The sequence below is a fragment of the Podarcis pityusensis genome (assembly GCF_964106645.2).
Source record: "Podarcis pityusensis genome assembly, chromosome: 13".
Taxonomy (NCBI): Eukaryota; Metazoa; Chordata; class Lepidosauria; order Squamata; family Lacertidae; genus Podarcis; species Podarcis pityusensis.
In genome coordinates this window covers 11,687,269-11,711,976 of record NC_138038.1, presented here as the reverse complement: position 1 = coordinate 11,711,976, position 24,708 = coordinate 11,687,269, and the positions used below count along the sequence as shown (strand labels likewise).

At 42.2% G+C, this 24,708-nt stretch overlaps 1 protein-coding gene across 2 annotated transcripts; it reads left to right on the top strand.

The window, feature by feature from the left end:
- The first annotated feature begins 837 nt into the window (after window positions 1–837).
- On the top strand, window positions 838–24,575 carry IMMT (inner membrane mitochondrial protein). Of its 2 annotated transcripts, XM_080976710.1 has the most exons (15): window positions 838–991; window positions 4,720–4,793; window positions 5,775–5,961; window positions 6,763–6,886; window positions 8,431–8,562; window positions 9,577–9,663; window positions 11,182–11,318; window positions 13,875–13,978; window positions 14,522–14,657; window positions 16,487–16,616; window positions 17,727–17,741; window positions 19,051–19,274; window positions 20,205–20,336; window positions 21,437–21,566; window positions 23,598–24,575. In XM_080976710.1, the coding sequence occupies exons 1-15, from the start codon at window positions 950–952 to the stop codon at window positions 24,203–24,205; spliced, it is 2,262 nt and encodes a 753-aa protein (XP_080832836.1). In that variant the 5' UTR covers window positions 838–949; the 3' UTR covers window positions 24,206–24,575. The 2 variants fall into 2 exon arrangements, with proteins under 2 accessions (XP_080832836.1, XP_080832837.1); XM_080976711.1 differs by lacking the exon at window positions 17,727–17,741.
- The last annotated feature ends 133 nt before the right edge of the window (window positions 24,576–24,708 follow it).

The window sequence follows — 24,708 nt, the reverse complement described above, 5'->3', positions numbered from 1 at the left end:
AAAGCCTTCCTAACATGTGGAAGGTGTTGAGGTGTCACTCCTGGCAGCTATTCTGTACCTAGATATTATTCTTCACACCCCCAAAAAAGAAGTGCTGGTCTGAATTTTAATCTGTTTTAGGTATTTTAACACTTTGAATGTTTTAAAGTGTTGGATTCCCACCCCCCTTGATTTCGTAGCTTTATCTTTTTCTAAACCACTTTGAGGTTGCTGCTATTGTTGGCTTTTTACAATTATGTATACATTTTATGAAATACAAGAAATACAAATTCGTTGTGAGATGGGGTAACTTTTCCCCACACTGTGTCTGGGCTGGCGATTTGATGTTAGCGATTTGATGTTAAAACAGTTTATGTATTTATGTATTTGATGTTATACCGCTCGATTGCAGAAAAACACACACCCTGAAAGGGCACTTCACTAGTTGCAAAGTTGGAAAGGACCACAAAGGACATCTATAGTCCAACCTCTGCAATGCAGCAATCGAACCCATCACCCTGATATTAAGATTCCCATGCTCTACCGACTGAGCTATCAAGCGTCTTTCTTAAAATACTGGCAAACTTCCCCATAACCAGCAGCCCCCGCCCCCGCCAGCATCAGGAGAAAGAAAGCCTCTTTTTTCCTCTGGACCCTGAAACACGCAGACACGAAAGGCTGCGCCTACTCTACCATTGTTGCTCTATATGCTGCCTAGGTAGGCGGGCTGACGGCGGCTCGCCTTCCGATTGGCCACGGCGGCACAGAAGCGCTCCCTCGCGCCCCGCCCGCCCCCTCCGTCCGGATTGGTGAGCCGCAAGCCCCGCCTCTTCAGGAGCTCGGCCTCAGGGAGCAAAACGGGGCGGGGAGGGGACAGACGCGCATGCGCGCAAGCCTGCACGCAGCGTAAGGCCCGAGGCTCGCTTTGCCGCCGCTTTCCGTCGAGCGCCTCCCTCAGCGAACCGGCGTCATGCTGCGGGCCTGTCATCGCGCGGGGAGCACAGCGGCTCAGGTGAGGCGAAGGAGAAAGGCGTGAGGGGGGAAACGAACGGGCGGCGAGAGCCTCCTCGCGCGCGTGACGGAGGCGAAGAGCGTCCGTGAGACCGCGCCTGGCCCGTGAGGAGGAGGGAAGACCCGCGAAGGAGCCCATTGGCTGGCCCATATTGGGGTGGGGGGGCAGCCGGGGGCGTCGGCAGCCGAGGCGACTCGCGTGGTTTGCCTTCTTTTCATGAATAAATTCAAGACTACATTTCCCATCATGCACTGCGGGACGCTTGGGTCTTGTTCTCTATATCTCTATTTCTACCCGTATCTCTAGCTAGATGCGTGGCTGCAAGTCTAACCGGGGCTTTCGTAGTTCTTTATTGCCTCAGAGGCGGGCGGAAGAGAGCGAAGCCATGAAACGCTCGTGAGAACGCGTGCTCGCGTGCAGAGGCGGTGCTGTGGATGGGCGCTCCCAGTTGCCGTAGGGTCGCCACCGGAGAGAGGGCTGCTGGGTCTTGTAGGCTCCTTGGATGTCACCTCTAAACCCAGAAACAGGGCCTCCACGGGTTTCCCTCACCACTTCTTGGGGTTTTCACGTGAAGCAGCGAACTGGCTTCCAGGGGTGTGTCCTTTGGCAAGCAGCGCTGATCCATTTTTTTTTAAAGCCGGAAAGTCCCTTCTCATAGCTGGTAGAAGGACATGACCTTGCTTTAATTATTCTGTGTCCTAAAGATTACACTGTTTAATATCTGCGGCGAGAAGTGTGCTGGAAAGTCTGCTTCCTCATACATATTAAGCAGGCTGTGGTGGCAGAAAACATTATCCACTTACTCTTGAGATGCTTGTTTGTTTTGCAGGCCACAGAATCAAAAAGAGATTCTAGGGCTGAGCCTGGTCGCAGAGCAAGGCCTGGTTGCCCCACCTTCTTCTGTCATTATCCATTTAGAGATCTTGAAACTACTATTCTAATTAACTAGTAACAGTTTTGGAAAGTGGTGTGGTGTTGGAGCTTCATACTTGCTGGGTTTTTCTTCAAAGCTTAAAATTATTTTTTTGCAGTCAGGTATACCTGCCATTTCTATCATGGAACTCAAGGTGGCTTTCAATGATAAAATATACAATGCAAACAGCCCGCGTTTATCATTTAAGAAGCAGCATCCAAAAATGCCTGTTGAAACATAGTCTTGCTGGAAAGTGTGCAGCAGTTGGGCCAGATAAACTTCTGTCAGGGTAGGTTCTAGATTCTGGACAGCATAACGGCAAAAACAAAACAAAAACCCAAAATTTTATTGTGCACACCCACCACATTTCTAATGTTTGTGGGGGACTCAGAGCAGAGCCTCAGAGGTAGATCTTAATGCCTGGGGAGTTTCCTTTCTGATGGGTTATTATTGAAATAAACTGGTCCTAGACTTATGCCTTCAAAAGTTAACAATAATAATTGCACTTTGAATTGAGCCCAGAGACAAATTGGTAACCAGTAAAGATGACACTGGATCATTATAATATCACACACACACATATTCTGCGGTAATGTGAATTCAGAGCACCTTATAAGCTTTAAGATGATGGTGAACAATAAAACAACGTACCTGTATTAAAGGGGGGGGGACATGAAAAAGCATGCATCAAAAAGAACAGCTTAAAGTGGTAGTGAAAAAAGACAAGGGCATACTTAAAACTTTCCAAGATGTAAGCCCTGCTGAGTGTAGTGGCACTAACTGCTGAGTAAATATGTAGGATTATGCCGATAAAGACCTTGCCATAGGAACACCCACTGAAATCAGCCCTGTTTTTAACATTCTAAAAATGGACAATGTGGTTTTCCATCAAGCAGTTGGGGTGGCACAATTGAAGAGCCCCACTTGCTCGCTTATTCCTGCTCACTGAATTCTGATGTTTAGATTAGTGGAGCAAGAGCTTTGGTGGGTGTTCTTAAAGTGTTCTTTTTGTGAATCCTGTTAGAAAAGGGACTCGAAGATGAAGTTGGAATGGAGCCCCAGATTGCTTATTGCAGAGTTCTTTTTTATTTATTTAGAAAGAAGGCAAAAAGGGAAGTTCAAAGAGACAGCTGTGAAAATGTCTGGGACTATGACCAAGGCTGTAATCCTATATGCGCTTAGTAGCAGTGAGCCCCATTGAGCATAATGGGTCTTACGTCTGAATAAATATTCATGGGGTTGTACCGTAAAACATAGCCAGTTTATACATACTTTGGTGTAACTCATGTTAAATGTTAGTGGGACTTCGGTAAATGTGCATGTCAATATGCACATGCTCCAATATGTCATTTTGTTGAATTTTCTAACCTTGTCTAGAAAGTACTCAAAATATGTTTTTAAACACTGTAAGTAACTTTCATATGTTTTGCTCTTGCTGTTCAATGACAAGACAATCTTACTATCTGGTCTATAATCATTGGTACAGTTCAGCAGAGAGAGAAGTTCAGGCCTGTGCACTATAAAGTTGCATATAACTGAATGAATTGTAAAGTGAGATTATTGCATTTCTGTATTCTAGGTTTGTGGGGCACCCTTGGGGTGCATTGGGCTGGAAAATACAAGCTACTAAACAACAGAGCTTAGCATATAGAGTAAAAGCGTTCACACAAATTGACCAAATACTTTATTATGTGACTATTTTGAAGCCATTGAAGTCTCACAACTATATGCCAATTCTGATCTTTTGAGCGTGGGTGTTCAAATTCTGGATGCCAATCTGTCTGGCATTTTCAAAATTATGTTTTCAATTGATGGAAACTCCTGAGCTAGGGTGTGTCATGGAACACAGACTTCCAGAGTTTTCTATTTCCTAACTTCACATATGGTTTTAATGAAGGTTTTGGGCATCTGTTCTTCCTGTGGAAAAACAGAGTTATGCCAACACTTTTAAAGCAGTATTACAGTACCGTGGGGATTTTTTTAAAAAAAGTTTTTTTCCCACAGAAAGATACTTGCTTGTTAGTGGCAAACCTTTTTAGATTGGTATATTAAAAATGATTGCCAGAATATCATGGGCATGTGTGAATATTCTGTATAACATTGCAGCAGCTCAGTGAAGGGAATTCTAATTTCAGTAAGTTGTTGCAATTTTTAGCTAATTAAGTTTTAAAACTAACCTGTGTCTGACTGAATTTAATATTGCTATTACTATTTAGATGCCAGTATTTACAACCCACAACCCTGCAAGCTTTTTGTGTGTGTGTCAATTTAGGTTCTGAAAGAGATCTCTTGAAATGAATTAATGTTATATCATGACTGCAAGACTTCCTCCCAATAGTAAATAAGGTTCGTAAGCTTTTTAAGATCGTGAAATGAGGGATAAAAGGTAATCTGCTTTGTATAATTTTCAGTTAGCGTGTCTGGATCTGAGGTTACAATATTTCATGATCTTGCAATGGAGTTAGTTAGATAAATACGCTACTCGGTTTGTTTAAGTGTATTAATGCAACTGTATCAGTAGTCACTTGCTTGGTTACCTGTGGCAAATAAAAATGGCTTCCAGATGACCAGACAATGTAGTTTTATTAAATAACAAGAACGTTAATGGTTGGTGTTCCTTCAGAGTGGGCCACAAATTTTCTGTATGGGTATGTGTTGGCAGAAGGGATAATGAGATAATGTTATTTGCAAGTCTCCTCTTAACAAAAAGCAAAGCCGCAGCAACAGAACAATGATTCTGTGATTCTTTTTGAGCTACGTGGAATGGGTTTGAATGGAGCCATTGTTAACCACAAGTTTCTTCTTTTTCCTTTAGACTTGTCTGTGTGGGAGAAGTTCAGTCCGTCCATTACGTCCGGGTCGTGGATATGCTACATCTGGAGAATCTGGGTAGGTAGATCCATAATTTATTTATTTTTAAAATAAATCCTCAGTGGGGTATTCCTTTTGCTAGATAAACCAGTGCCTAGCAAAACATTTTTTGTTCATTGAGTCAAAAAAAGTGAACAGTAAATAAAGTGTGAGACAGTCTTTTGCCACATAATTGTGCCCCCTCCACATAGATCAGCCAAGCCCATTCTGCACATCATGTCACCAGCTGGTGTGAATGTGTGAAAGGAATTTATGTGTGGTAGCTAGATTGCAGAGCTGTGTGGTTTCTGCCCTGATGGTGCTTTGACAGTGGCTGGCTACTATACCATTATTATTTTAATTCCCTTTATTTATATCCTGTTCTTCCTCCCAAAGGAGCCCAAGGTGTTAGAGAAAGCCCTTGGGCTTATTAAATGTACAAGGCTAAACATTTTATTCGCCTGCCAACCTAGCAGTTCGAAAGCACCCCCGGGTGCAAGTAGATAAATATGGACCGCTTACCAGCGGGAAGGTAAACGGCGTTCCGTGTGCTGCGCTGGCTCGCCAGATGCAGCTTGTCACGCTGGCCACGTGACCCGGAAGTGTCTGCAGACAGCACTGGCTCCCGGCCTATAGAGTGAGATGAGCGCACAACCCTAGAGTCTGGCAAGACTGGCCCGTACGGGCAGGGGTACCTTTACCTTTAACATTTTATTTATTTATTCAATTTATATACCACCCTTTATCAAAGGATCTCTGGGTGGTGTAATGGAATAGAAACTGTAATAAGATCTTCGTCTTATTTACAACTATCCTGCCTATTTTAGTGTCTTATATTAAATCCCTTTCTGCATATCCTGATTCAGCCTCCTTAATTAAAGGGCCAACATTATTTTAATTGGCTTAGAAAATATTAGACAGTTGTAGCTCTAGGTACTGAACATCTGTAATCCTTGATGCTTTCTGACTTGTACTATAAATTTATTGTTGTATATCAGCATGGACTTTCTTTTTAAACAGTGTCTCTGCAGGCAAAATCATAGGAGCCAGTGTTTTGTTTGTTGGTGGAGGAGTAGGCGGAACTATTTTATATGCTAAGTATGATCCACGCTTCCGAGAAAATGTAGAGAAGACCATCCCTTATTCCAGCAACGTCTTTGACATGGTACTGGGTCCTTCTTTTAGTATTCCAACACCAAAGAAGCCAGTAAGTTTCTATCTTTGCTTTAATAACACATCTGTCATTTTTCCAGTTCTTAAGTTGTGCTATAGATTTTGCATGCTTAATGCCACTGGGAAACATAATTGATTAGAAAGCTGGATATGCTATTCACTGTCCTCAGGCTTCATAACTGTGATTCAACTGCTGGGTCAGAGTTCTTGTAAGATTTTCATGGGTATACTGAAAGATGCTGTGATTGCATGGGTTATGAAGATATACTGCCATTTTACTTAAAATGTATGCTGTTTAAAGCTGCATTTGCACACTTCTATTCCTGATTCTTTTACTCCTATCAAAATATATTGGTTAACTCCCACACTTTATAGCATTATACACATTTTCATTGGGATAAACTGGCGAATTGTCAGATTCCAGTTCTGAGAGAGTGCTTGCTTATTAGTTTCAGAGAAGACAGGATTTCACCAAGTGCCTTCTGTTCCCCTTGTAGTCTCGTGTTGACAATGAGTGCCCTTTGTGAGTGCCTTCACATGTGCACACGACCTTTCAGTGTGTTGACATGCTGCGCACTGAAAGAGATAATCTAGCTTTGGGATATGTTGTCACTTTGAAATGTTGTTTCTCTTCTGCTGCTTTTCTTACACTGCCCCAAACTGCTTCTTCCATCTTGCGCAGGGTGGGATTGATGGGAGTTGTAATTCTGCAACATCCGGAAGGCCACAAGTTATCCACCCCAGTCTAGGAGTTTTGCGTATTTAAGTGGTATATCTGTCTTACAGGCATTCTTCATAGTATGCAATTCACTGAGATTTCCCCCCCTACTCACAGATACAGTCGGGTCCATTGAAAATCTCCTCTGTAACAGAGGTAATGAAAGAATCTAAACAACCTGCTGCCAAAATTGCAAAGAGTAAAACAGAGGAACCTTCAGCTGCTAGTGAGAAAAAAGAAGGTAAGATATGATAGCTATGGACCTTATAAAAATATGCAGGATAGGGCTGACTTGTTTATGAGCAATTTATGTTTTGGAACTTGAAACTACAGTCATACCTTGGAAGTCAAATGGAATCCGTTTCGGAAGTCCGTTCAACTTCCAAAACGTTTGAAAACCAAAGTGCAGCTTCTGATTGGCTGCAGGATTAAAGAATGTTCCTTTGCAACCTTTCCTTCCAAAAACTCACATACAGTTGCAAAATTCTGTGTTGCGTTCATATGGTGCAGAAAGCATGGCAATCTAAATTACTAAATTTTATATCTCACCCTTCCGCCAAAAGAAGCCAAGATGGCCAACATCTGCAATAAAAATACAATTAAAAAAACCCCCACGTAAAACATTGTAAAAGCATTAAAAACTTCTAAAAACACAATGAAACATGTAACCAAATCATCAGCCTGGATAAGCACACTGAAACAAAAACGTTTTCAGCAGGCGGTTCTTCTTGACACCTGTATTAAATAATTCATCCTTCTACAGTATTGACTCAGTATAGAAAATGAGGCCTGTACTGGTGTAAAGACTCCTATATCACCACCATCCATTTATGGAACAATTGAGAGAGAAATAAGCCAGTTAATTTGGACATTCACTTTTAATTTATGCCCAGCCAATCTGGTTATAGCCTGGTGAGATTGACACGAGCTTGGCAAAATTGGAAGGGTTGTGGTCAGCATGGCATTTATCTTCATTTGAGGTGGGAATGCCCACAGGTAGGAAGATTTTGCGATGAGATACTAAAGAAATCAGCATTGTAACTGGACAAACAACGAAACAGGAAAAATAATGCCTTTTCATTGTTTTATCTGTGGGCGCGTGATTATAGTACTTACAGATTTGATATTCATACCTGTCACAGCCAGACTTGTGATAACATAACTGTGGAAGTGAAGTAGATCCCCTACTATAGTTCTTGGGTATAGTGAACTTTGGAAAAAAGACACTGGGAAGCTTAGACATCAAATCCACATATTTGAAGGGCAAGTAGAATGGGATGTCTTTTTTGCAGAATGAGGTTTTTTTTATTTGTCATGCAAATAAGCCAGATAGTACAAGGATGATACCAGCACTACATGACACATTTCGGAAAAGTAATTAATGATTGGAGTGTCCAGGAAGGTACGATCATCGCATGTTGTTTGCATATTCCTTACACATCTTTGTCTGATGAATACGATACTGATGGATTCCTTCTTCTATATTATACCTGCACTGACAGAGAATATTATGTTCCCTTGGTTGTCATATAGTTCTTGTGTTTTTTTTTTTTTTGTTTATTGGTGTTGCTGTTTGATACACGCGAATAATTGTGGTTCTGAATAAAGTTTTTCAAAAATCTCAAGAAAGAAGAGCAAGGACCAAATAAAAGCAGTAAAAGAGGCTTAGAATCTTCAAATCGTTTCCCTTTTTCTTTTTTCAAAAGTTACTCCATTCAGATGGTATGTCAGTTTATAAAATTTTTGTCATGGTTTTAATTTATATTTGCATGTGGATAATTACAGCATCTTCAGAAGCGGCTCAGATAATTTCAGCGACAGGTGAAGCTGTTTCCGTTCCAGCTCCAGGCATGCAGGAGACAGAACAGAGCAAAAGTCATGCACCTCTTGAAGGAAAACACAAACCTCCTGACCTAGGTATTGTTTGGTTCTTTTTGCAAACTCCCGGCCTCTTTACTTTTGAAATCCTGAAAGAAAAGAACTTTGCAAAACTAGAGTTAAATTCTGACGAATCCCTTTGTTTGTTCCATTGTTCCCTCTGGTGGCCTTATCAAATTTTAATCAAGATACACGAAGGAAAAGGGAATATATTTGTAAGTGATGATAGAATTCACCAGGGGTCCAGACATTTTGATTGGCTTCAATAGCCTTGCCAGAATCTCTGTTATAAGGACCTTCCTCCTGCCCTTCAAACAGTCTTAATACAGTACATGTTTCTCTGGAAGAAAGTCATTTTTCTTTGCCCAATAAAACTTACTCCCAGGTCAGGAAGTGACTAGAGTTGAAAGCACAGGTGACTTCCTCATGCTGTGCCTCCATGAGATATTGAAGACAGTTTCTTCTCAGGTCCATATCTTGGAGATGGAAACAGGCAATCATTTTGGGCATTGACTAACCAATGTGCCCTCAGCATCTTGGCTGCCCACCACACTCAGGTCCAGTTTGCCTTCTGGGGCCAGAGGAAAACCCACCACTAAAATGGGCAGTCTCAACATACCCCTCTACCTTGAAGTGGGCAGGGATTTTCTCTTTTGTTTCACTAAGCCCTTCAAAGTTCTGAATTGGTGCAGAGATGACCCCAGTTTCTAAGCTAGAGAGGAAGGCTGGGGCTCTTTGTATTACACTTGTTAGAAGGTGAACAGAAATACGGAACATGGGTGGTTACTCTGTAGTGTTAAGTTCTCGCTGATTTCTGAATGTAATGTCCTGGCCTAGCACATTGTCACCTTACTGAATTTATTATTGCTACGTGGATTGGTTTAATCATGGAGCATGACCAGCCAAGAGATCAGCTTGTTGGCAAAAGACACTTCTAGAACACTGACCTCTCGGCTGTTTCTTAACAGTGAAATAGCTGTCTCATGAACAAACTTCTATCAATCTTGGTTTTAGTTTTCAGTGTTTTATTAAAATGCAAACCTTTATACCTAGGTGAAAAACGTGTAAAAGAGAGGCCAGCTGATGAGGTTGCAGCTCGTCTTGCAAAGCAAGATAAAGAGGAACAAGCGAAGGTTTCTGGTATGTAGGCAAGCAGTATACCTTGGCAGTTTCAAGTTCGGCTTGCTTTTCAGCTGCAAGAGTAGCTGTGTAATAAGGGTGGCTAGTTTCACTTTGCCCTGTCAGCTTCGTCTTGGCATGAAAATGATCTACCTGGGGAGGGGTATACTTTGCCCACGTTTTCAGAAAAACCCTATGAAGAATGTCTGAGTTGCAGTAGTTTAAGCATTTTGCTTTGGAGCGGAAGCGTCTCTAACCATTCTTCTGCCCTCCCAGAATGTAACTGAAACTTATTTTGGTGTATAGATTTACAAATTATTCAATTCCCACCCTTAACTGCTATGTCATGTAATCAGTGGAACCTGTTTTACAGTTTCACACCTTACATTCACTCGCAGCTTAGGCTCTGTGCAGTAATGCTTTCCCCCAGTTGAAAGCCAGTCAAAGCAAAAAATGTCTTCAATTGTTTCTGGAAAGTGCAGATAGTGGGCATATGTCATATCTCAACAGGAATGCTGTTCCACAGAATAGGAGCAGCTGCACTGAAAGCTCTTATCCAAATTGCTGCGGAGTGGGTTTATTGTATTTTTGGAACTTGTGGGAGTTCTCCTGCAGACTGAAATGACCTGGGTATATAGTAATAACCTGGTCTCTTAAGTAACCTAGTCCTTAGCTGTACATGGCTATATGTGTGGCTCAAGACCATACAGTGGAACCTCGGTTCCCGAACGCCCCCGTTGTCATACGTTTCGGTTCTCAAACGACCAAAACCCAGAAGTAAATGCTTCCATTTTCAAATGTTTTTCGGAACCTGAACATGCGACGTGGGTTCTGCTGAGTGCAAGAACCTCTTGCAACCAATGAGAAGCCGCGCTTCGTTTTTCGAACGTTTCAGAACGTTTCTTCTGGAACAGATTTTGTTTGGGAACTGAGGTACCACTGTAATACATAAACTTACCTTTCCCCATATGCACCAGCCCAGATCCTGTGATCATAATCTCAACCCCTTCTTCATGTGCCTGCTCCATGAGATGTCTGGAGGGTGGCAACATGTGAATGGGCCTTTCCTATAGTGGCTCCCCATTCGTACAGTGCTCTCGCCAGGGAGGCTTGCCTACTGCTTTCATTACATATCTTTAGGCGCTAGGCAGAAATGTTCCTCTATAACCAGGCCTTTGTCTGATTAAAAAATCTGTGGCCTTTTTCAAAGTGTGGGAGTTTGATTCTTTAATTTTGCTTTTGCATTTTTATGCTGTAAGCCGTCCTGTAATCTCCAGATGAAGGGTTGTAAATAAATTTAATCAAGAAAATACAATAAATTATATGTTAGCTCCAGCATCGTGAACTTGGCTTAGTAGCAGATTGGGCAGCTAATGCAAATGCATAAGCTGGTGGTAGTTTGCCCCCAGAAGCAGCCTAGCTGCCATAATCTGAGCCAGCGGCGTGGACCAGACGTGTATGGAAAGAAGGAAATACAAAACCATGCAATGCAAGGTGAGAAGTGGACAAGCCAAATTGTTTTACTTCTTCTCTCACCAGCTCTTGCAGCGACCTTGGAAAGTGCTTTGAACGGCACTGCTCGTGCAACCGTGCATGCGATTACACTCCAGGAGGCTGCCGTACAGGCTGTCAATCTTCATGCCCAGAAGTTAAGAGAGGCTATGGATAATTCTGAGGTGTGTGTGTTTGCTTAATTAATTACTTTAAAATGTGACATAATTAAATACAGTGGTGCCCCGCAAGACGAATGCCTCGCAAGACGGAAAACTCGCTAGACGAAAGGGTTTTCCGTTTTTTGAGCTGCTTCGCAAGACGAATTTCCCTATGGGCTTGCTTCGCAAGACGAAAACGTCTTGCAAGTTTGTTTCCTTTTTCTTAACACCGTTAATACAGTTGCGACTTGACTTCGAGGAGCAACTCATAGAACGCAGTGTACATAGTAGCCTTTTTTGAGGTTTTTAAAGACTTTGGTGATTTTTGAAGCTTTTCCAAAACTTCTTTTGCAGCCATTTGGTAAGTTAAGCTTTTAAAACTTTGCAAGAATCTGGAAGCTTGTGTGTTTTTTTTCCTTCATTTTTATGATTTTCTGTGACCATTGGGCCACTCTGCTGTTTTTAAAAAAAAATTCTGGATTTGAATTTCTGTGTGCTGGGTGGCTGGGGGAACAGTTGGGGAGGGGTTTGCAAGAATCTGGAAGCTTGTGGGTTTTTTTCTGCATTTTTATGATTTTCTGTGACCATTGGGCAACTCTGCTGTTTTTTTAAAAAAATTCTGGGTTTGAATTTTGAAATGCTCTTTACAGTATGTGTGACTTTAAAGAGCACTTAATAAACTCGTGTTGTACCAAATTTGGCTTTGTTTGGACTTTTTTTGACCATAGGAACGCATTAATTGATTTTCAATGCATTCCTATGGGATTTCGTGCTTCGCAAGACGAAAAATTCGCTAGACGAAAAAATTCGCGGAACAAATTAATTTCGTCTTGCGAGGCACCACTGTAAATCCAAAGCTACTTGGCTTTCTAATAGGAAAGTGAGGTAAATGTCATTGTTGTCATAGTTATTTGTAATATAGGAAAGGAATTTTGCCAGGACTTCACAAAAAAAGAATATGTGTGTGTGTGTGTGTGATTTAAGATCTGTATGAATCTGCCAGGATAAGTCATCCAGAGTTTTGGAATTGAGTATGATCTGTATGCAAGCTTCATCCAGCTCTCCTTTTCATCGGACCCAAGTGTAGTTGTGCAATGAGTAAATGGCTGGATGAAATCTGACCCCTCTTTGCCAAGATTGCTCACAAGAGACCTGTCATTCGCTTTACCATACCACTTGCCCTTCATGGGATTAGGAACATGACTGTCAGGAAGCCCTTATTTATTGCAGCGATCAGGCCTGAAGGAATCAACCCTACTTTGCTGTTACTATGATGTTTCTCCATGGGACAACTGTTGCCAAGAGAAGGCTTTTCTTGATAGATATCTATAGATAGGTGTCAAGTTGTTTACTGGCAGGATTCCTATTATCCATGCTGCTACGATCACCCATGCTCCCTTCCTTCCTTTGTCCACTGTCTGACAATCTTGGGTATCTTCTGTCATCAACACTTGAGGATCCGCTCGTTATTTTGGTTCCAGGGACTGATGTTATGGGTAGTTCTTAATACTGTATTTGTGTCTTTATCTACCTTAATTAATACTAGCTTTTACTTAGTATAATGGCCTTCCACCTGTTGCTGATCCCAGCCTCCAGTTTGACTTTGCCTCAAGTGCCTCCATGACCACCTTCCAATGAAGGGTTTTTGGAAAACCTGCACAGTACCTGTGGGACATTAAGAACGTTCAACCTCAGGACTCTTGCTCTTATTTGCTTTAGTGCATCTTCACTGACAAGACCACAGCACCATCTGCAGATGAGCAGCATGTCTCATATGATGAGAATATGATGTTCTTTGAGAGAGAGAGAGAGAGGAAGATGGAGAGGTCTGGATCCATCACAGCTGCAGACATGACCTGTTGTCCTAGCCAGAATGATTGGTCTCAGCCATTAATGGATGTGGGTTCTAGTTAAGCCCTGCTGTCTTCCTATGACAGTTTTCTGTGATTATGATGGTTTCATTTTGATATTTTCATATAGTGCTGCCTTGGTTTACAACCATAATCTGTTCCGGAGGTCTGGTTGTAAACCAAAATAGGTTGTAACCCAAGGTGCGCTTTCACCAATGGGGCCTACCAAAAAAATGGGTTGTAATTTAAAAAAAAAAAGGGTTGTAATCCAAAAAAAGGGACACACACTTCCGGGTTTGACGTGGTTGTAATCCAAAGTGGTTGCAAACCAAGGTACCACTGTACTTGGTTTCTTCAACTATATCTGAGAAGGTGACTCTCATGATAACTGGACATTTTTACTCTACTCACTGATGGATGGATGGAGTTACCTGTTTCTGTATATACTGCTTCATCAGAGCACGATGTAGGTCTGATCTTCCTTTTCTGCTGCTTGTGTTACATCGTGCAGACTTATTGTCTGCTTCTGTAGAGAAACGTTTGTAAAAATACATGTTGCACAACAAATTTGATGGCAAACTAATCATTTTCCATGTTCTTTGTAAACGTGTAGAATTTATCAGCTGAGGAGGCATCTGATAGATTTTTGGCAACTTGTGTAAGTGTGTGCTGATTTCTTAACAAGCAGTTAGAAACCTGAGAAATTGAGGACGATTGTGCATTTTGCTAGGTTCCAAGTGATAAAAAGGCAACTCAGTGGAGGACGTTGGAGGAAGCGTTGAAGGATCGTAGAAGAGCTGTTGATGAAGCTGCAGACGTCCTTTTAAAAGCCAAGTAAGATTTCTTAGCTTCAGCAGGAATCCGGTAGAAAGCAAAGCAATGAAATTAAGATGATAAAAATAATAATAAAATGTTTAAATATGAACTAATAGAGCCAGTGTGGTGTAGTGGTTAAGAGCGGTAGATTCGTAATCTGGGGAACCAGGTTCGTGTCTCCACTCCTCCACATGCAGCTGCTGGGTGACCTTGGGCTAGTCACAGTTCTCTGAAGTTTCTCAGCCTCACTCACCTCACAGTATTTGTTGTGGGGGAGGAAGGGAAAGGAGATTGTTAGCCGCTTTGAGACTCCTTCGGGTAGTGATAAAGCGGGATATCAAATCCAAACTCCTCTTCTTCTAATATGGGGCTATGCACATAAAATAGCTTTTTATGCAGACATCAAGCTTGATGTTCAGTGGTTAGGAATGGTAGGCTCAGCCCTCACCCCAAAATCACTCCCAAACATGCCATGGACTGACAGATTTTATATTTCACGTTTTTCTTTTAACAGACAGTGAATATTAATATAGCTAATTGGTGGCTTCTGATTCTGTTTAGAGAAGAATTGGAGAAAACAAAGGAAGTGATTGATGGTGCCAAGAAGTCTCAGATTCCTGGGGCCAAGCCTCACATCCAAGCTGCAGAAGAGAACCTTCGTCATATGATTGTTGATCTGGACAATGTGGTCAAAAAGGTAAACTTTGGCCAAATTAGCTTTAATGATTTCCCATTGGATGCTTATGAATATCCAGTTGGATGCTTATGAATATGATTTCCAGTTGGATATTTATTCACATTATGAATATAACAGAGCACTTGAGTACTTGTGAGATTGTCTTTGGGATACCAGAGCATCTGAGAACTAACCACATCTTCTAAACTGTTGTATTTGAACCATAAGGAAGTAGAGAGTGGTGAAAAAGTCTTATGACTTTTTTACGTTGGCAGAATCTGTGATATGAGTTGTACAGGGCTTGAGGCAATGATAGTCATTGGGTACAGCCAGTGCTCCCCCCCCCCCCCAAAAAAAAATATGTTTGGGGTACTCTCATTTTCTTACTCATATTGAAATACTGCCCCTCAATGAGGCCAAACTTAGATTCACAAAATGTTTAGGGGTATGTGTCCTCCCAGAAAAAAAACACTGGGTACAGCACATAAAGGCACGGCTATACTCAGAGATGGCACTGTGCTGCTTTTTCTTGACCTCGAGCCTAAGATTCAGGGAATCTTTTTGAGTACAGGCAAACTCCCATTTACGCATGTTCAATATGTGCGCAACTGTGCACACACGTATTGCGCCAAATTTGGAAGCGACTCCAAAAGGGGCGTGGTGGGGGCAGAACAGGGTGTTTGCAGAATTTTTCAATTATATTTCATATATACGCAATTTCACTTGAATGTGTGGTGCCTTGGAATTAAACTTCTGGATAAATTGGGAGTTACCTGTATTTGCTCAGCTCTTTGTCATTCTCCTTAAGATATTTCAAAATCAATGTTGTGGGCTGTGGCTTTTACAGCTGGTTGCTAATGAAGTATTAGTAACCAGTTGTGATCTGGCACAGTAGCTCTCTGTGCATGTCTCTCTTAAGCTTCTGGAAACTGGAGAGACTACATCTCTTTTTAGAACTGCTCTTTGTGATTTAACTTAGTAAGCTTGTTCAGGTAATCTGTTTATTAAGCTGAGAACAGCACAAGCCTTTTGCTTGTGCATGGAGCCGCTTTGCTCCTTCCTCTGCACCAAACAAGTACGAAGCCTCTAATTAACCGTAACCCCCCATTCACCCAAATTGGAAAACTATGGTTACCAGCTTTGGAAGAAGCTAATAATAAACCTTAGTTGAATATCCTGGCTTGTTCAGAAGCCAGTTAATCATTGTTTCCTGGTTTGGATGAAATGGGAAAATGTGGCTAATTTTGGATTTCCTGGTATTTTCACTGCCAAAGTATGCAGGCAAGACTTCTGCCAATTTTGTTTTAGCTGCTCTTATTTTGTAACTTTTTAAAAAAGCGTTTTGGTTCTGATTTTTGTAATGTACCAAACAGAGTAAAAATGTTTAAACCAATGAACCAGTTAGGGGCTGTGCAGTAATTTAATGTCCCTGTTCCTTATCTCCTCTGTCTTCAAGAGGGATAACATGTCTGCCTGTATAGGCTTTCTGTTGAAATGTGATTCCTCTGCCTTTCTTTTATTAGATTCTGTATGCAATGCAAATGTAGTTGTCCTAGTTTAGGTCTTTCAAGTTAGAAAATATCAAATATTTTGTTTCTGCTCTGAACATTAAGTACATTCAGATGAACTACCCCTCCCTGCTTTAACTACATGTATGTACAGTTAGACCTTTGCCCTCATTTCCAGCTGAATATATAATGCAGTGACTTCTGGTATCTGCAAAGAGTGGTTAATGAATTTGGATGACTATTAGACTATTATTTCATTTTTAATCCTCATGGTGTTGCCAGCTATAAATATTTGCAGTGCCTGCCTTAAGAATGCTTTTCTTTTCTCTGTTTATTCCTTAGGTGCAAGCAGCCCAGTCAGAAGCTAAAATAGTAACTCAGTACCATGAACTTGTAACCAAAGCAAGAGAAGAATTTCAGAAAGAGCTTGATAGTGTTACTCCAGAAGTTCAGTCTGGTTGGAAGGGACTAAGTAAGTAATATGTTTAGTTGTGCTCCTGACCATCTCTACTGGTACGCCAAAGTTTAGAGCACTAAATAAAACTTTCATTGATTTCCCAATTTGGCCCAGGAGCCCATTCCTCACAAAACACACCTAACATAATATGTGATATCAGGTGTGGGGGCAGGTACAGACAGTTACAAAGGAATAATTAGGAACTTAAAGGGAGCTCTTGATTGTTCCTTTGCAAGCAGGGCTCTCTTGGCACTTTGATCAACTATATTATAGTGGTCCTTGTTTGGGAACTTATGGGTTTGGTGCACAGTCACACATATATTGGGCATGGCTAAAACGTTTGCCGCCTTATATATTTGAGCTTTCAATAAGCAGAGGGGGTTAGGGTCAAAAATTAAAATGGGTGGAAAGCTAAAAGCATTTAAAAACCACAAATTAGAAGTAAAAGAAAAAGTGTGTTTGTTAACCAAATAAAGTCTGATTGTTTTACAGAAAAAAGGGAGGCAGGATGTACATTTCCTTAATAAACAGAACACATTGTTGTTGGAACAGTAGTTATGAGAGTTTGTTTCCGTCACTCTGCTCTCATCTAAGTATTTAATAGAAAGGGTAAAGGAACAGCAGATAAACTATGGCTGAATAACACATTTGAAGGGAGTGTGTGCCTGTGCTCTCAGTTTATCTGAACTGGGGACACTAAGTTGTACCCTCTCAGAAGGGAGTACAATAATATTTTTAAGGTGGATATCAGCATGCACACTCTAGCACTGTTTGCACTTTTTAAAAAGTGCATGAAACCTGGGCTTTTTGAGTTTGGTGGGGTCTGATAAAGCTTTTCTGAAGGACAGAAAATCTTTTGAGGGGGGGAAACACCAGGCGCCCTTCACCCTCTCCAATTAATGGCTGTAATTAGCTTAGATCATTGTAAGCCTCCACACTTCAGCATGGCCCAGATGGTTTTATGAAATGAACCATTCCATGCTGTACTTTCAGGTGTACTCTTTAGTAATGATTGAATTGTCTGCTTGCATCTGTGCTCTTCCACTCCTGCATGCTTCTAACAGCTCGTTGATCTGCTTCTGTGGACATGCTTTAATTTTTCCAAACCTTCATTTTCTCTTGCAGAGATAACTGATATCGGTGAGTTCTTTTCTCATTTCTGCTTTCTGTAAACGCTGTGTGTCTTTTGCATTTCTTCTTGGGAATGGGATGGCAAGTACATGTATCCATGTTGCTTCAGTTGTTTGGATTTTTACTTCTAAGAGTAACTAGAGGCTCTGTTTTGGTGTGTAACAAAAAAGAAGATGATCTGTTTTGACAGTCACAAGGCTGTGAGTGTAGATAATCATCAGTGCACCTCTAGTCATATGTGATGGTGACATGAGTAAAAACATATACCCTAAGCTGTCTGCAGATGACTGTTTTACAGATGGCTGGAATGTAGGACTGAACGTAAAAAACGGTCACTGTTAGGCAGCTACAGGAGAGCTATGAGATTCAGGTGAGGGTCAGATGCCTTGTCAATCCCAGCAGGTATATAAGAGGACGACCCAGCCTGCCCAGTCTTCATTCCCTTTGAGAAAATCTACTATAGCAGAAGAGTCAGCTATTAAAGCCCCAAAAGTTTCTGCTTACACCAACCCCTCTGTAGACTAAGCAAATTGACCAGTAGGGAGCATGTTGCAGTAAATGCCCATCTTGTATATCACGCATGCACATACTACACAAATACTATGCATCGGGTGGTTCATGCTTCTCAAAGTTAAGTTATAGCTGACATTGGAGAGAGATAAACTAGATACTTGGGATAAACTAGATACTTGTGTGCTGTAAGAACCTCCAATATCAAACCAGTTTTAACATGAATGCTTTTGCCGGCAGACTTCATCCTTTATATTCAGCCCAAAATATTTGCTGCAGTATTCTTTGCAGCTATTTCATTTGGCTCTTTTCATTTTCCAGTGTTTCATTTGGCTCTTTTTACTTCTTAACATTATTGTTTTAACGGTAGTTGGTTGACTCCATGAGACCATTCAGAAATCCCTGAATAAGTATATTTTTGCTTTTATCTGGTTAGATCAGTGGGCATCACTTTTTTCCTCCTTTCATTTAATACTAGTCCCAGGCCCCAAAAGGTATCCTGAAATTTTAGACTCAGCACAGATGACGTCCTGCTTCTAGGTATAAGAACTATAACGAGAGAAGCTTAATTTGGTGAACATTTTCTTTGAAAAGCACAGAAACCCCTCTTGGGTTTCATACCCAGCAGCTTTCTTTTGAATGAACAGCATTATCCTGTGTTCTGAACCAAGGGGGAATAAGCAGTCATATTTGACTGAAGCAGTCACATCAGTTTAAAATTACCTGCTTTGCTCATGCAGATAATTAGATTATAAAGGTCTGATGTCCTTTTTACAGTTTGCTGTATCTAACCGTCTTCTCTCTTCAGCTGGCAAGCTGACAACAGACGACTTGAACTCTCTCATTGCTCATGCTCACCGACGTATAGACCAACTCAACAAGGAGCTGGTGGAGTTGAGAGTCCGAGAACAGCAGCACATTGAGACAGCCCTGGAAAAGCAGAAACTGGAAGATAAAAAAGCTTTTGAGTCAGCAGTGGCAAAGGCACTAGAACGTCATAAGAGTGAAATCCAAAGTGAACAGGAAAAGAAGGTAAGCACTGTGCTTATTTTTCAGTCTTGTCATGAACATTCTCTGTGCATGTATGCATGCAGCTGCTGCACACACATTTTTAGTCGTTTGAAAGGGAAGAACACAGAATGTTAATTCTGCTGAGTAATATGAGCAGATCTCCGTACAGCTTTGTACACTGTGGATCTGGTTCTCGATAGGTTTTTAGTACATACTTTCAGTTACTCGGTTGCACCGCCCAGGGACCCACCTTAGACACAAGATCCATCTACCAGCAGACACAGTCAAAGGAAGCATTTGGACCAATTAATAAGTGGAACTGGCTGCAGCAACTGAGACAGCTAAAGCAGTTGCTGTGATGCGAGTTGTTCAGAAATAAGGTGCAGTTCCTGGCAAATTTATGGGAAAAGGCCATTCTCTGTGCATCATCAAACCAGTATGACCATGCACCCATCTAAAAACTCTTTTTTAACTGTCTTCTTCAGTCACTAATAAGTCTTGTAAAAATCCTGAAAAAGCTGCTCCTTTAAGAAAATAATGTACCTGCATTTTATTGTAAAAGAAGGAAACATAAGAAAGTGCTCAACAGGTTTTTTTGTATGCACTCCCTTGAACCTCCCCAGCGTATTCACAACGAGACACCTTTTTTACCTTTTGCAACTTTTAAAATTAGACTTCAGAGGACAGATTCATTTTAAGCCTGTTTTGCTTTCAAAAGCGCTCTTAGCTCTTTTTAAGGATGGGGAAGGCAGTCAGAAATTTCAAAATGTTTGTTGTAGCGACAAATTCAGCAATGTATTAATTCACGTGACACAGCACTGTCCCATTTCTTAGATAAAATTGCGTCTTTGTCCAGTGGCTCAGGTGTGGGTATCTGTTCTTGTAAAACCAGCTAATTACATGGGTCCCTAATAGGCTACAAAGTGGTGACTGCTAGTGACTTTTTGGCAGGTTGAAGAAGCCAGAGAAGTAATGGAGACTGAAATGAGGACTCAGCTCCGCCGGCAGGCTGCTGCCCATGCTGATCACTTGAGAGATGTGCTCAAAATCCAAGAGCAAGAACTCAAGCTGCAATTTGACCAGGTGGGGTTTGTGATATGATTGTGAAGGGTCCGTTGGCTTTGAGTGCAGCATTTTGCTTCACTATAGTCTCAAAAGACTTGCCTTTTTAATGCATTTTTAATCTTTTGTTGGAAGCTGCCCAGAGTGGCTGGGGAAACCCAGCCAGATGGGTGGGGTATAAAGATTAAATTATTATTATTATTATTATTGTTGTTGTTGTTGTTGTTGTTGTTGTTGTTATTGCCTTCTTAAAATCTTGATCCCAGCCATGATAATGCAGAAGTGCCATTGATCTAAGCTGAAGTTGTTTCTATGTAAGTGCTCAAGATTGTGCATTTGTGGATTTATTTCCGCTGACCTCAGCAAACACATGATTTAATTGCAAGTACATGTGGGACAATATGTTTTATTACATACTCGATGTCCTAAATCCGATTCCAGGCACAAAGGTGGCAAAAATTATTTGTTGTAGCGTGGCTTTTTCTTTTCTCCATCAGGACAGGCTCTATCATAAATCATTTTAAATATTAATGGAGAAAAGACGGTTTTTTGATGCTACAAAGTACACTGCCCCGCTCAAATAGGCACTAAAAATCTGACATCTTTAGAAATGGTTCTTAAGAAGATGATCGCTGGTGTAGCAGCGTTCGAAGCTCCCATTGTTCTAGGTGTGTTTTGCGACAGGGAATTTCATTAAAAATGAGCAGTTTCTGAGCTCCGGGCACAGTACTGCACTTAAAATTTCAGAAATCTGCCACTGATGGAAGTAAAGAGGACCTTTTTCTGCCTCCTCTTCCAGCCACTCTCTGAAAACTGGAGAAGGGACCCTCATAATAATATTAAGGGGGCGGGCAGTGGAAGTATGTTTTTTGCAGTCTTACAATGAGAACTAGACCATGTGAAAAATGAACATAAGATTTTAGCTGCAGTTCATTCATTTTCAGCTTTGTATTGTTATAAAAGAGTGTACCTAGACACTCCATTGTGGCGCCCATAACCTAGGTTTAAGGTGCTGTTTAGCTCCTAGCTTTCATATCTCAGTTTCTAACACTGTGGTGTACTCGCCTTGGGAAGATGATAGTGTTCATGAAAGCTTATTTTGATACTGTGTTTGGTTTCAGGACTTGTCGGAAAAACTCAGTGAACAAGAAATGCAGTATAAACGCCTTACTCAGGAACAGCTTGACAATTTCACTCTGGACATCAACACAGCCTATGCCAGGCTGAGGGGAATTGAGCAGGCCGTTGAAAGTGAGTATGGGAAATCTGACAGGAGTGTGCTGTCTGGCTAATTTCATTTTCTGATTGAGTAACCCTGATCTAGGGACGCGGGTGGCGCTGTGGGTTAAACCACAGAGCCTAGGACTTGCCGATCAGAAGGTCGGCGGTTCGAATCCCCAAGACGCAGCGAGCTCCCGTTGCTCGGTCCCTGCTCCTGCCAACCTAGCAGTTCGAAAGCACGTCAAAGTGCAAGTAGATAAATAGGTATCGTTCCTGCGGGAAGGTAAACGGCGTTTCCGTGCACTGCTCTGGTTCGCCAGAAGCAGCTTAGTCATGCTGGCTACATGACCCGTAAGCTATACGCCGGCTCCCTTGGCCAGTAAAGCGAGATGAGCGCCGCAACCCCAGAGTCGGCCACGACTGGACCTAATGGTCAGGGGTCCCTTTACCCTTTACCTTTAACCCTGATCTATCATACTAGCTCCAAGCATGCCAATACGCCCTGGAACCTGGTGTGGTTGGTTGGAATGGTGAGAGGCAGTCCCTGCAGCTGATCTCTTTGTCGTGCACAAAGAGGCAGATGCTACCACTTGCACGGATTGTGGGAACAAATTGTGATCTCCCTCTGCTTCATGTGCGGCTCTCTGCTCCTGATGGTATTCAACTACAGTGGTACCTCAGGTTAAGAACTTAATTCGTTCTGGAGGTCCGTTCTTAACCTGAAACTGTTCTTAACTTGAGGTACCACTTTAGCTAATGGGGCCTCCCGCCGTGCCGCCGCCACGCAATTTCTGTTCTAATCCTGAAGCAAAGTTCTTAACCCGAGGTACTATTTCTGGGTTAGTGGAGTCTGTAACCAGAAGCGTCTGTAACCCGAGGTACGGTAGTACCATTAAATTATTAAATTCAGAATATATACAGTGGTACCTCGGGTTACATACGCTTCAGGTTGCAGACGATGAGAACAGAAATCGCGCGGCGGTGCAGCGGCAGCAGGAGTCCCCATTAGCTAAAGTGGTACCTCAGGTTAAGAACAGTTTCAGGTTACGAATGGACCTCCAGAACGAATTAAGTTCTTAACCAGAGGTACCACTGTATATTTTACTGAATACACCAATGACCTTATTGGACCTAACTTATTAATTTCAGAGAGTCTGCTCCACACCAAAATTCTGGCATGACCCTTTGTGAATTGGGAGCGGGTTGAAGGACTTTGCAACGATGTGATACACTCAAGCGGAAAATGCTAGACCCGGATAACTCTGGTTCTTTTCCATCGTATGTGATGTATTTAGGGGAGGCTTCAAGAGTTAATCTCCAGCCACTAAAGAGAGAATTGCCAGACCAAATCAGCAGATGCTCAGGCACACTTTCCCCTTCTTCTCTATGACAGAATGTGGCGAGAAGGTGCTTCCCTTCTGTAGATAACATCCAGAGGTCAACTTGGAAAGGCCAGATCTCAGTAGATGCTTTGCTTGCTCCTGCAGGCTGCCAAATGACCAGTCTGCACAGCAGGATTTGCCAACCTGGTTCCCCCAGGCTTTGGACTAGAACTCCCATCAGCCAGACAGGTTGGCGGAGCCTGCTATACATAAACAGCTTTAAGCAAACTAAGGCCCACCTTAATTTGAGAGCTGGTGCAGCGCATGGGATATGAAATTTGAGTTGTGATGTCACTGGCTCAGGTGTATCCTGTTGCAAGCCATCATTCTGTCCGAGCCATGCACTGAAGTACAGTGGTACCTCGGGTTACATACGCTTCAGGTTACAGACTCCGCTAACCCAGAAACAGTGCTTCAGGTTAAGAACTTTGCTTCAGGATGAGAACAGAAATTGTGCTCCAGCGGTGTGGCGGCAGCGGGAGGCCCCATTAGCTAAAGTGGTGCTTCAGGTCAAGAACGGACCTCCAGAACGAATTAAGTACTTAACCCGAGGTACCACTGTACTGATCTCACCCTACGAAGCTACTTCTGTTGGGGTTCTTGAGCTAATGTCTGAGCCACTTAATCGCTCTTTAAAAGTGGACTTGCTGTTAAGCCACTGTGGGATTTTATGTTACAGGCCATGCTGTTGCTGAGGAGGAAGCCAGGAAGGCCCATCAGCTGTGGCTTTCGGTTGAAGCTCTGAAGCAAAGTATGAAAACTGCTTCTGGAGACAGTCCCACCGAGCCCCTGGAGAGTGCAGTAGAAGCTATCCAGGCCAGCTGTTCTGACAACACGTTCACCCAGGCCTTAACAGCTGCGCTTCCACGGGAATCGCTCAGTCGAGGAGTGTACACGGAAGAGGCACTAAGGGCACGCTTCCACACTGTCGAAAAGCTGGCGAAGAGGGTGGCCTTGATAGACGAAACAAGAAACAGCTTGTATCAATACTTCCTCTCTTACCTCCAATCCCTTCTCCTCATGCACCCTCAGCAGCTGAAGCCGCCTTCTGAGCTAGGCCCCGAAGACCTGGACACATTTAAGTTGCTCTCTTACGCATCCTATTGCATCGAACATGGAGACCTGGAGCTGGCAGCTAAGTTTGTCAATCAGTTGAAAGGGGAATCCAGGAGAGTGGCTCAGGACTGGCTGAATGAAGCTCGGATGACGCTAGAGGCAAAGCAAGTGGTGGATATCCTGACTGCCTATGCCACTGCTGTGGGTTTAGGAACCACTCAGGTGGACTGATGCAGATGAGCTATGCAAGGCTACCGTGTCTTCAGAACCACACAAATGCAAGATTCGTTAACAGTGCCGGGGAGGAAACCAAAGGTTTAGATCTAGGAGGTTTTGAAACCGTACCAGAGTTGTGATGTCACTTGGCAAGACGTGGTGTTCTGTCCCTAGTTTTCTTCTCACTTAGCACCGGTTGCATTTGTATCTCCCCTCCCCCCCTCAGCCATTTATCATGTCTGGAATGTTTTTTTTGCAACTTGCATAACAAAATTTTATGTTTCCAGGTAACTGATCAGGCTTGTGAGCCAACCAAAATAATGTTTATAACCTCTATTACTGATTCACCCACTTGGTGCACTTAAATAAATGGTGTTAAACCCACCATCTTGCTTTTCCTCCCCCCATTTCTGCTTAGATAAGTAATATCCTGAAAGAAAATAGTTGCTCTTAGGATGTTTACTGGGTTGGTCTACTCCTTATAACTCTAATAAGGTGGAATAATAAGGACTGTGAAT